Source organism: Lepisosteus platostomus, chromosome 4, assembly GCF_059453375.1.
Source record: "Lepisosteus platostomus isolate fLepPlt1 chromosome 4, fLepPlt1.hap1, whole genome shotgun sequence".
Taxonomy (NCBI): domain Eukaryota; kingdom Metazoa; phylum Chordata; class Actinopteri; order Semionotiformes; family Lepisosteidae; genus Lepisosteus; species Lepisosteus platostomus.
Window position 1 is genome coordinate 53,935,183 of NC_142614.1, and position 13,414 is coordinate 53,948,596.

The 13,414-nt window shown below is 34.2% G+C and overlaps 1 protein-coding gene and 1 long non-coding RNA gene across 2 annotated transcripts in view; both read left to right on the forward strand.

Annotated features, from left to right (window-relative positions):
• The window catches only part of LOC148673430 (uncharacterized), a 399,373-nt gene extending 386,083 nt beyond the window's left edge, over nt 1–13,290 (forward strand). The window contains exon 2 of the long non-coding RNA XR_015936022.1: nt 12,038–13,290. This is a non-coding gene — a long non-coding RNA (uncharacterized LOC148673430). The remainder of the gene's footprint in view (nt 1–12,037) is intronic.
• On the forward strand, nt 1,130–13,290 carry lox (lysyl oxidase). The gene is made up of 7 exons (XM_088629889.1): nt 1,130–2,115; nt 2,281–2,389; nt 3,067–3,204; nt 6,111–6,267; nt 6,907–7,002; nt 7,174–7,289; nt 11,309–13,290. The coding sequence occupies exons 1-7, from the start codon at nt 1,407–1,409 to the stop codon at nt 11,313–11,315; spliced, it is 1,332 nt and encodes a 443-aa protein (XP_088486015.1). The 5' UTR covers nt 1,130–1,406; the 3' UTR covers nt 11,316–13,290.
• Nucleotides 13,291–13,414: the final 124 nt, after the last annotated feature.

A 13,414-nucleotide genomic window follows, 5' to 3' on the forward strand; every position in this document is an offset into this window, starting at 1 on the left:
ATTCTACATTTGCAGAACACCTTGTCGTTTTGCTTCAAGTTACCTATATAGTCTCATATAGTCAGGAGAAAGAGAAGGCAGGCTAAGGAGGATATTTAAGTTTTTTTTAATAAAACAGCCTCTACGTATAGAAGAAGGTACTATTTCGGAAGCATATTTTCACAGAGCATAATTAGGAAAAGTTTAAACCGATGTTTTACTGTTTCCGATTTCAGTTAGACATAAACAGCTCTTGTAAATTGTAGGAAATTAAGCTACAACAAAACAAAAACAGAAAATAATGTGCAGATCTGAGTTTCATAAGAATATATCTGCTTTAGATTTTAGGGGTGTCTCTTCGATTAAGGAACATCCAATCCACTTATTTTATGTTAGAGTAAAAGTAAGTTACTTCTTTAAAAATGGGCTAGGTAAAAATATCACAGAAGAAAAGATATCCAGACTGTCTTTAACATTTCCTCTTATATTGAAAAAAAAATGATTTTGCCATCTTTTGAAAAGAACCAAAATTTGACCAAAGTACTGTATTTAGTAACATGAAATGGGGAAATTGGAACTACAGTAACCCCATCTCTGTGTTTCTCTGTATCACTTGTTGGTTTTATTGTAAGAGATAACGTTTTACTGTAAACCAATTTTAATGGAACATTTCTCATGACAAAATAAACTGAACCAATTCCTTATAAAATATATTTTGCATTTGGCATGTACATTTTACACAGAATGCATTTTGCAGATATTGTGCTGAAAAGGAAATCACACCACCTGCATCAAACATAGTATATGATAATAGATATAATATGATAATATAAGATGGACACATACTGTAAGTAGAAGTTTGATAGCATGCAATTATATACAAAGCCCATTATTGTTCTCTCAAATAAACCTACTGTTAAAATCCAGCATTAAGGGACTTTCATGACTTGATGAAAGAGTCTGTCTAAAGCAGTATTATTTCTAAGATGCGGAAAAGAAGCTGACCTGGGTCGAATTGCTTTACATAGTCAAAGTGAATATCTGTCAGACCTCACGTTTCCAGTCCATTACGTGAACAAACAACAGACCCAGCCTGCCAGAGAGGCTTGTGTAACTTTGCAGCGGTGCCAGAAACTTTAAAAATCCAATCCCTCCTCCTGCCTTCACTCCAGACACCAGCAGGCGAGAAGAGGAGATCGCTTGGACAACTGTCTTTTTTTCCCTCTTTTTTCCCCCTCTTCATAGCATTGTCTACCAATGCAGTTGCCTGTAAGGACTGTTAATAGCTTTGTTTCTTCTATAACACTGAAGTTTTTCTTTGCTCATCAACGTTGCAGATAATGCAGATTATTGTTTAGTTTTCATTTACAACAGGGATATATATTTGATTTTAATCAGGAAACTTATCAGTATTTTTTTCATACAAAATGAAAACACGTGGCTTTGACGCTGTAATTTATTTATGCATCCCCTTATTTTACTTGAGTTGCGTTTTACACATAGTTGAATGCCAACAGCAGCAGAACACGAGACCAGGGAACCCTCCACCTGCAGGTCTTTTTAGACAGAAAATTCAATGGGAAAATAACGGGAGAGTTTTCAGTTTACTAAGTCATGGAGCCGAATACCAGCCGCCAAGGCGAAGGGATCACAATACTAAGCCAGAAGAACCGAAACATATCATAATCATCAGTAACAACCAGACGACGGAGGTACAGAATTCAAGACCCGCAAACGTTCAGCAAAATTCTCAGTCTACAACTGCTGCACAAAGCCGACCAGGTACGGGTCCTCGCTCTGGATATTGGTTTCAGGCGGGTGTTAACAGGCGTGGGAGACCAACTGGGGCATCCTCCGCAACACAGGAGAGACAAGCAAGACCCGGTCCCAATTCTGCAGGTGCCAGACAGTCCACAGCAGAGACCACGTCCGGTACAAGAAATGAAAATCGAACCGGACAAAATCCTCCTCCACTAAGCAATCTGAGACCCGAGGATGGGATGGTGGGGGATGATCCCTACAATCCTTATAAATCCACTGATGACAATCCTTATTATAATTACTACGACACCTACGAAAGACAAAGACCAAATGGTGGACAAAGGCCAGGGTATGGTACAAGGTACTTCCAGTACGGTAAGTTTTGCTCTTACTCTGAAGTATTGTACTCCGCAAATGCTTAAAATGTATTACAGAATGTTTAGAGTATTTAGTAATTGACTTAATGTGTATACTTTAAAGTTCTAATCATTCTAATATTTTAGTTAGATTCCAGTCGTAAACTAAGTATCTAATCCGCAGGTCTTCCCGATTTGGTGCCAGATCCCTATTATATACAAGCTTCCACATATGTACAGAGAATGGCTATGTACAACCTAAGATGTGCCGCAGAGGAAAACTGCTTGGCAAGGTACAATCGGCAGGGAGCGCAGTTTGGGATAACACCGACTTTCTGTGATTGCATCATTTTTCCTTTTCTCATCATGAAAGCTAGTAATACTTTGTTTTCAACACCTTGAGTATTAGGGGGTTCTTGTTAAATTGTCACTTTTAATAAAAAATCTGGTATTTGTGGAAGGCAGCAACTTTCTTTTTCATTTGTCTTTTGTAAATGTCAAAAATTCAAATGTTGCCACACCATGAGGGATCATAGTAACCTCCCCAAATTAGCAAAGGAAGTGAATTTGTGTAATTTCATATATCTTACTTCTCTAATGTGCACACAAGTACTGGGAAAGCATTATTTGTCATTTTTGTTTCAGTTTTACATGTATAAATGCTTAATTTTACCTAACTTCATAATTGCTTTATACAGTACATTAATAAAGTATATTCAATAGCACACGTTGATGTAAATTGAAATCTTTGTAAATTAAAACTAATTTATGTAAGCTATGGATCTTTACTATTTACAAAATTTACAATTAAATTTAAAATGTATTAATTTTATAAGCTTTTTAGACAAAACAACAACACAATGGAACAAAACTATGACTCTCAATTCACCTTTATAAATCGATTAGTAAACTAATAACACAATACACTGAAGTGTCAATTAAAAAAGTGTTCTGTACACTATATCAACAGCTCAGCCTACCGATCTGAAGTGAGAGATTATGATACGCGAATGCTACTGAGGTTTCCTCAGCGAGTGAAGAACCAAGGGACATCGGACTTCCTGCCAAGTAGACCGCGCTACTCGTGGGAATGGCACAGCTGTCACCAGTGAGTTTAATATATCTGGGCTTCTGATGTGACTTCACCAGTTTCAAGATAGTGCATTACTTTCTTTGGCAATTTCCCCCGCCAAATGGAATGCAAAACCAGATTAGAATAGCTGATTTAACCATTTTTTTTTACTTAGCAAAGTGCGGTCCCAACCAGTGAAACTGTATTTTTAATGACGCATCAGTATTTCATGCAAAAAAGCCAAGAACCATACCAAGATGATCATACTGGCCTGAATATCTTATCCACAGTACTGGATAGCACAATTTGTTTAGTAAGATGTTTATCTGACACATATGTGATACATTGCCCTAGCAGGAACTTGCATAACAACATTGCTATGCTATGAAGCAAGCCACATACCTTAGACTCCCAGCTTCAGGAGTAAGGAATAAGCATTTCAGCTCGAAAGCAACTGAATGTACTGTCATAGAATATGCTCTTCAGCCTAGGGCCCCACCTTCAAATTCTTTTTGTTTCTAGAAAGAGTCCTTGAGGTTGGTGGTGTAGAGCTAAATCATGGCATTCCCTCATCAATGATGCCAATGATGTTCTGCCTTAGGAAATGAATTGAAGTGTTAGTTACTGGTTTCTGTGGGTCAGCTACAATGGTAGCTGTTAAGGCCTGCCAGGGATGAACAGATCTTGTTACAATTTGGACAAACACACATGAGAACACCTGGGCTCCAGAGTACTTTCCTTTAGTTCTAAAATGTATTAAAATACATATCAGGCTGCAGAACTAACAGGAAGAGGAAAAGGGCAACTGAATCTAAGAAAGGACACAATATTAACCAATGCCACTATAGGAAAGAGAAAAAGAGAACAGTAATTGTTTGATACCTCTTAATTTTTATACTTCTTCTTAACTTTACCTCACACCTGCTGACCAGGTAAGTGTTAAGATGAGTAGTGTGGTTGGAATTGTGCAATTGTATGATACCAGGAACATGTATAATAATGCACTATATATTCTTAATCAGTTATTTTTAATATATGGTAGGGCTCTGTCTAACAACAAAAGAGGACTGGAGTGCCAGTCTGAGATGCCCTATTTATTGGAAAATATGCAGGAAGAGGTTTTATGTCTGCTGTTTTCCTCTTTTAAGGAATCAATAGGACTTAAATAAAATAAACAAAATATAAAGACAGCCTTGCATGTCCCTGAGCTTCTTTTGCCTTTCAAACCTCCCTTTCCCCTTAATGATAATGATTAAAATTAAACTTTAATTAATTTAACATTTTAAAAAATAATCAAAAGGCAAGAGGTATCATGAAGCAATGAGTGATTAACTGCAGGTCTTTTGGGCCATTCATTCTCAAGACCAGCAAATGGACCTTTTAGAGAATTCTTTAATGTTTAGCATCTTACGTAATCAAGATGCAAAACTTTTTCCTATCCAGGCCAAATTCTAACATTAGTTACTGAAATAAAGCCATTAAGACGAAATACATTTTCTTAGCCTAGTTTTTTTTTTGTTACTTCATTAAACTTTAGATAGATTCACACTGAAATATGGAAGACGTGCAAAACAAATGATTTGGTAATTTCACAATATCTGAAACAGAGCAGTCTAAAAAGACTTTTAATTCTGTTTCCCATATATGTAATCAAGTCAAGCAGCCACAGAAAACAATTAACCCTTACTGTGAAATGCACTTCAGGTCATAATAATGGAGAATGGTCCACCTGTCTGTGGTTGCTTTCTTTGACTGAATGTAGAATTCAAATGAAGCATTTAAAAGTCTACAACTGTTAAAGAGTCATAGCAAATAACTATCCTGTCTCCCATAATTCATAGTGACTAATTTTCTTGAACACCCTAATTGTAGGTGGATATTAAAAAAAGAGATCATCACACAGGCTAGGGTATGTGATAAGAGCAACACTTTCAAAATTATAGATCTTATAGTACTTCTGGACACGTACCATGATGCTGGCTGTGATTTGAATAGTGCTGTCCTTGTCCTAGAGTTTCCTGCACTTGCTGGCATGTTCCTTCTGACCTCTCAGTTGTTTAACTGAAACATTAACTAAATTAACCATTTGCATGATTTGACCTTTTTGTTTAGTGTTCAGTTCTGAAAACACTGGAAGTTTAAGACTACTTGTGAAATGTCTGATGTAGCCTGAAGTTACCCTGAAAGCACTAAGTGATATATCTCCTGAGACATCCTCTTGGATTGAAGGGTTTGAATAGCTGAGTCATTTCAAAACAGAAGACTTCAACCAGGGTCCTGCAGATCTGCAAACCTTTATGTTCCATTTAAAATATGAAAATAACTACTAATAACTTGGACTTGTTGAGGAAATTAGTTCAGTTAAGGTTCCATTTAAATTACTGATAACACAGCTGGAACAAAAACAGCAGACACAGTGCCAATCCAGGAACAGGAAAGCAATTGTTTTGGACTTTCTTTGTATATTGCAAAGCATTTTTAAAGTAAAGCTTTAGTTGCAGTGAGAATCTTGAAAACCAGTAAAAAAAATCAAACTACCCCTCAGAATAGAAGACACCCCTGTCACATAGAAGGTATCTGGATAACAAATTGCAAAGTTTTGCTATAAAGTGGAACTAGGATTCCTTAACTATGGTGAAAAGGTGTACTGTATGCATCACATTACTTGATTTGGACCAGTAAACTTAACAAGTTTTCCTTAAAAACTCAGAAAATGGAAGCTATCAAGTTGTTAATTAAGTAATGGATCATCTCCTCAGAATCCACCTTCTTTAGATTTCCATTAAAATCAGGCGTTTATCACCAACCACACAAATGCTTCTCTGCCTGTACTAAAACACAACAGTATATTTTAACAGCCCTGTTTCACTAGACACACCAACAAGTATATGTACAGTATCTATATATTCAAGTATACACAAATATTTTTTTTCACTTCACAGACATTATCACAGCATGGATGAATTCAGCCACTATGACTTGTTGGAGGCCAATTCACAGCGAAGAGTAGCTGAAGGTCACAAAGCTAGTTTTTGCCTTGAGGACAGCTCTTGTGACTACGGCTATTATAGACGCTATGCTTGTACATCACACACCCAGGTATGAACCCAACAACTTTATAATATTGCTCTCTTTTCCTTTTGCTTGGATTTCCCTAACACTACACTATCTACACTATCAAACTTTTAAAGTCTGACATGATGCATAGTATACATGCTTGTAGTGGTATCTTTATGTGTTTAACCATACAGTAAATAAAAAAATACTTAATGTTAAGACCCTTGAGGCCACCACATATGATACAGTAATTCATAAACCACATAAAATCATTTAGATCAAATCAATATTGGAAAATTGCAGTATACTTTTTAATTTAAATTTTTAAAATTGTGCTTAATAGTTCTTTATTATAACTGACCGTAATTGACATCCATTACTTAATTTAGTTGAAGGTTAAGATTCCTGTTTAGTCATGCTTAGATTGCCTCTTGTTTCCACATCATAATTTCAGCTATTTTTTAATTAGATACTCTAAATTTATTGTGTAATTAAATTCCTCATCAGTAACAATGACTCAAGGTTATTCACCACATAAAGGTTAAACAAATCTCTCAAATCTTCTGTCTAATTTTAACATTTGTGTACAGCATTTATTTAACATACACAACATTTGATTATAAAGAAGCTTGGTTTAATAGTTTTGTTCTAATATATATTGTTTTTTTTTTTAACATGTAGGGCCTGAGTCCAGGATGTTATGATACATACAATGCTGATATTGACTGTCAATGGATTGACATTACTGATGTAAAGCCTGGAAACTACATTCTCAAGGTTTGTCACACTTGCATAAAAATGCCAAATAACTAAATATATTAAAATAAATATATATGTAATTTTTAAATGCTTACAACAGGATTTCAGGACATGATAAATATGATACTGCAGTATAAATATTAACAGCTGTAATTGGAACTGTGGTTAATGTTTCTTTATCGATTGTAGGTCAGCGTGAATCCAAGCTATCAGGTTCCAGAGTCTGATTATACAAACAATATTGTAAGATGTGACATTCGCTATACGGGCCATTATGTCTATACTTCGGGCTGCAGACTTTCACCGTAAGTAATTTTATTTCATCCAAGTACATTGCTTTTATTATTTTTTAATGAATTAGTTGTTAGCAATGACAAAAAAATGTCCATGTCAAATGTTTAAGAGAGAATACTAGTCGAATATTGTACTACATGAGATAAGTTCATAAATATGGCATTTAGGACATTTTTAAACCAAGTTTAACAATGCTATACTCCTAGCATGGTACTCAGAAATGAACTTCTGAGGTTTTAAGGGCTGTGAGATTGCACTATATGGCAAATACTATAGAATTTGTCTTAAATGTTTAGTTTTTTCAAGCCTCTTCTGATTAATTGATTAATTGAGTGATTATAATTCACCCAAAGTGCAAGCTATTTCTGATTTTATTAGCAAAAAATATTTCTATTATATGTGGTAAATCTTCCACATACAAGAAAACTAGCACAGATTTAAAAAAATATATGGTATAGAATTGTGGAGAAAATAGAAGAGGAATCAGTCTTTGGCTTCAGTCATTTTAAAAATGCTATTACATTTACATGCTAACTATTATTTTCTAACATTTCATTGCTAGATGTTTTTCACTGGTTTTGAAAAAAACATAAAACATAAAGCTATAAATGCCATCTAAACTTTGTGGAAAAATAGTGAGAGAGCTCAACAGGCTGTTAGGACATATAGTGAAAATGGTCACATTTAACTCACAGGAGCGTTTTCTAGTTTGCTTAACGCTAAAGTGAGAAGAATAAGCTCTGGCTCAATTAGCTACTGCAGCTCTGGTATGGACCTTTACCTTTTACCTAATTTGAGGATTTATTAAAGTATAAGATACAATGGTAAGACACCACAAAGAGTACAATTTTACAATTTGTGGACAATTCTGGTCAACAGATAAGTAAAAAGCATTGCTGTTGGAATCATGACAAAGAAGGGCAACAAGGTAAAGTCCTGACCTTAAAGGCATACAGATTGGTAAAAGAAACTGAATATCCTCAGAGGACACTTGACAGAAGTATTTAAAATCTTGGAAGGTTTTGACACTTAACCCAGAGAACTACTTCAAGACCAATAATGCAACAAGGTCCTGAGGACATTTGTGGAGCCAAGATGTGCATTTAGCGCTGAAAACTGGGTGGCATGTTTTTGCATGAAGAGCTGTGTCTAGAATAAATTGTCCATACATGTCATAACACCTATCTATAGATGCCTAACATATCTATAGATGTTTTCTGTGCAGATCCACTTCAAAATGAATTCACAGGAATGAATAAGCTACTGGTATCCCCATGAGCAGAATGAGCTGAATCATCTGTATTTTCTTATTAAAAACCTGCTGGGATTCATGTAAGAATCATTTAGAATTACTATCAAATATTTCCAAAAATCTGAACCATACCCAGTGCATTCACTTATGTAATAAGGATTTTAACAAACAAATAAATAACTAAACAATACCTCGTTATTAGATTTTCATTATGAAATGAACTGTGAATTGCATATTGTGGATGTGATACATCATACACAGTGAAATATTAAGCAAATTACATCTGTAAAATTTTGTAAAAAAACATCTGCATTTACAAAATTATTTTTTGTCCCTTTAGTTCACTTTTTAGACTGGCAACCTACATGCTATAGTGTAGTCAGCATTAGCACCTCTGCTGGACACAAAAATAGAATCTCGCTTTGCCCTCTCAAACATTATATTACCTCAATTATTCACAAACGGTTTTTGATGTTACAATTTTAACCCATGATTAAATGCCACTAGGAGTTTAAATGGAATATAGTAACTCACTATTTTCAATTTTTTTTTAAGTTAATTTTTAGGCATTATTATAGGTGTGATGAATGCTGACCCCCGTGCCACAGACCTTAGCTTGAATCAGCATATTGTTGACTTTAATAGTGTGTTCCGACGATCTGTCACTGTTAGCTTGCAGAACCCCTCCAGGCTCCTAAGATGTACCGGTGGTCATTTTTCGTGGAATCCTGATCAGTCCCAAAAACCAGTCCTTCACAGAGAAAGATCTTGAGCTACTCAAGTAGAACAACTCTTCAGTCCTCTACTCCACTGAAAGAACCGGAACAGACTAATTCCTGACGAACTCCCAAATTCTCCTTTTCTCTTCCTTGCAAAATAAGAACTCATTACACTCATTGGGACACTCAATTGGGCTCTCACAAACTGGATGGGACTGGACTTTACTTAGGACTGCTGGCTGTTTGGCTACTGATATTAAAGCACAGGAGTTAAACACTCCTGTCCTGTTTAAACTCTACAATGTAGAATACAACTAACACTCTTCCTTCCTGACCTGTAGGAGCTTTGACACAGCCCCCTACCCTCTGCACCTGATTGCTGTTATTGTGAATGCTGCTACTCCTGACGAAAGTCCCAATTAAGCACAGGGCCAATTAGCTGATCCCTTTCCTGCCTGTGGAATTCCATTCCACAGGAGTCCAATCAGTCAATCAAAGCAGCATGTCCAATTTACAGCAGTGAAGGAAGAGGCTTTAATTAAGCCTCAGCTTGCTCCATCACAATGGGCATAGCCTTTAATTATTTTTATTTCATCCAGAGTTGACTATCACATTCTTACAAAAGTAAATAAATCATATTTCACTTCCATTATCACTGTTTAGTGAGTTTTTCAGTAATATCCTTTTTAAAGTAAGTTAATATTATAAATTACCAAGGAGGTTACAGTAATTCCAATATTTTTCTGAGAATTTGTATATAACTGACATTTTAATTATTGTTTCCAATTGCCATTAAAATATTCATGACCTCATAAGTATTCAGTTTTCTTGTGAATAGGTGAAATGTGTTGAAGCATTGGAAAATTCCTAAATTGCCATATTAGAGTTGGGAAATATTTAATTAATATAAAGTAAAACTTGCTTTAAAAATATTCAGATAAGTAGTCCCACAAAATTCTCTCTCTTTGCTTATAAACCTATATAAAACAGTTTACGTTTGCAAAATAATTCTTTTTTGGAGTAATGAACAACCTTTTGGCAAGACGGCAAGAAAATGGCAAAAATGTGGCTACAAGAATTGAGTTCAAATTCCAGATTCAATTACATTTTGTTTTGCCAAGCTAGTGTCTGGGAGCAATCAAGGACAAAGGAGGCCCCTCCACAAAAAAAAAAAAGAAAAATAGTTACATTTGCCATTAAAAGATCTAACTGTATGACTTACAAAGAATATTGTACAAAAAAAATACTGGTATATTTTTCGATACTGAGTGAAGAAGCACTGTTGAATTTGTATTGTTTTAAATATAATTTCCAAAGAATGCTTATGTTAAAAAAGTATACTTGGAATATGGGAACAGAATGCAGTAATGTGATATTAAGATCGTTCCTTAAACTGTAAGGTGATTGCAATTTTTCTTTTAATAAATTACAGTTAGTCAAGCCATTTAAATTTTGGATCCACTGCAATCTATTGATGTATGAACTTGCATTTCACTTGACTGAAGGACACAGCCTTGCATTGAATACAAGCTGACATCTTATTCTCCCAAGTGCTTATAGTGACTTCTGATCCTCCTGGACAGCTACAGGAGATGCAGAACTTGAGATGTCAAATAAAATATATTAATAAGAAATCAGTTGGGATTGTTTAAAGTTATCAAGTTGTAGATGTCCTTAATGTGTATAAACCAAGTAAGATAATTAGATGTGCCCCTACATAAAATTCAGCAGACAATTTCTAATTGTCCACCGGGATGATAATGAATTCATACAACCTTCAGTAATCCTCAGTTTTTTAGATCCATATTTGGTTGGGTTTTCTACCCTAAATACTGAAAAAGTAGAGAATAAAATATATGCAGGTTTAAATAAATTGGAAATACAAATACTTTGTGACTTTGTATTGTACTACCATTTATAGAAAAGAATGGTAATACAATGGGTTTTTGTGAATAAATATTTAATGTCCCTAGTGCTCTTTGACAAAGTTGATATTGATATTACCCCTTCAATGATAATCTGTACAATTTGTATAACTAATCTTTTTGTTTCTTTTCAGGTACTAATGAAATGGCTGATTTTCTGCCAAAGAATACATAGGAAAGTCTGAAGGCAATCTGTCAGAAGAAAGTCTGAAAGCCATGATATAAGTGTTATTAAGTAATACAAGGACTGCTATGAATACTGAAGAGTAAGAAAATGAAGAAAACCACAGCTGTTAAATGTGTGGCAAATACAATTTAAGAAACTTATGCGCTCTTTAAAGAACATTTAACTATACTTTTAAAAATTATCCACAAGTAACTAACCTTTGCTACCTGATCTCTTGAATTCCAGAACAGTGCATTTTTACTATCTGTTGAGAGTTTAAATATGGATAGCAAGCAAACACAATCTCATTTAGGAAATAGTAGAAAAAGTAAAACAATATTAAAGTATTTGTAAGGATGTTATATATGCATTAAACATAGTTTATTCTTCATAATCTACCCAATTGTTTCTTACAAAGAAAATCTGTTTTGTTAAACACATTCCACATTCCAAACATTTTGGAATATAAGATGTCAATTGTCTTGTTTACATGCTGAGTATTCTGAATATCACAGTATTTCAAAATGGGAATTGGTATTTTCAATACCTTTGTTTACAAGAATGTCAAAATGGTTAATTCAGATATACTGTAATAAATACTTACTATGTATGGGAATGCAATGAGAAGCCATTGCATTCCCATACGGAATGCAAGCGCTTTGAGAAGCCACCCTTAAAGGCGCTATATAAAATAAAGTTTATTATTATTATAATGATAAAACCATTCCTCATTCAAAACAAAAAATTAAAAATACTTCTTGATAGCACTAAATTGCTATAGAAATACTAATTTTACAATATTACTGCATGTTGGCATGGACATCCCTCTTTCCATTTTTAAATACTACAACAACTAGCATCCAACAGTAACCCAAATCTAAAATCATCTTTGTGCTACTCCTATTTGGAATATCATTCACATGGCATGGAATACCTATTCAGAATACAAACTGGAATCCTACTTGCATGCAAATGCAGTAAACTACAGTGTCATATTTCTTACAAACTATCAAGCTCAGTGCATAAATCAATGCATTTTTACAATAGCTTAATGTGACTTTAAATGTTTCACAGGGATAGAAAAAGGTGAAGTGGCTCAAATACAATCAAAATACAGTACTAAAGGATCTTGAATTTACTAAATGGAGACAAAATTACTGTATGCAAATATCTCCAAACATAAAATTGTTTTTTATGCAAATAATGAAAGCTAAAAGTGTCTAGAACGTTTCACAATTTGTGCATTTCTTGTCTTTTCAAGTTAAGCTGCCTTAAACTGTCTGTCTAGTCTGACAGCCTTATTCTGTTTTTCTTATTTTGGCATGCATGGTCAATATTTATTTATAACTTATCTAATTTCCTATTCAGTGGGGCACAAAACCACTTAAATAGTGCTATATGACCACTTTACTTTTGATCTGAAGCTGCAAGCAGCAATAATGCTTTGTTCAGCACAATTCTAATCCTTTTTAACATGAACTGCCAGTACATAATGTATGAAAAGACATAAAATACTATTAGAAGTTCTATTAGAAAAAAATGTAACAATAAGAGCACCGACAATTTCGATACAGTATTTGCTTCCAAGAAGGTGCTTTGTAGTGTGTAGTGTGAACACCAACAAGATATTACTTGAGAGTCTTATAAAATTTCAAAACTCACTATTGAATAGAAACTGGTGCTGATTATAATGCAGAATATTTGGCTCTTGTAAATTGTGTGTAGAGCTGATGCTGTACATACCAATAATTTAATTCCACTAAATGATGGGGCTTTAAAATAATTTCTCATTTGCATGTGAAGTTATCGAATATTTTAATATTTTCGCATTGCTTTTAACACTTGTATGAACTTTACAAATAGTAAGCTTTGTACTTAGTTGCACTAGTATTACAATACATTCCTTTATCTCCTAATAAAAATACTTGAATAAACTGTTTTAAACTTTCAGTTGACTTTCTCATTTCTAATGGACATAAATGTCTCATGTCAAAAGACATCAAAAGCAATTCAGACTCACTTTAATCCCTCAATGAACAAGATTTGCATTGTATATGTAGATTATCTGTCACAA

Excerpts from the sequence above, each read along its gene's own strand:
- lox (XM_088629889.1), top strand. The coding sequence starts at position 1,407 with ATGAAAACACGTGGCTTTGACGCTGTAATTTATTTATGCATCCCCTTA. Across the intron at positions 2,116-2,280 it reads TACAAGGTACTTCCAGTACG|GTCTTCCCGATTTGGTGCCA; the intron begins GTAAGTTTTGCT and ends TCTAATCCGCAG. Across the intron at positions 3,205-6,110 it reads GAATGGCACAGCTGTCACCA|ACATTATCACAGCATGGATG; the intron begins GTGAGTTTAATA and ends TTCACTTCACAG.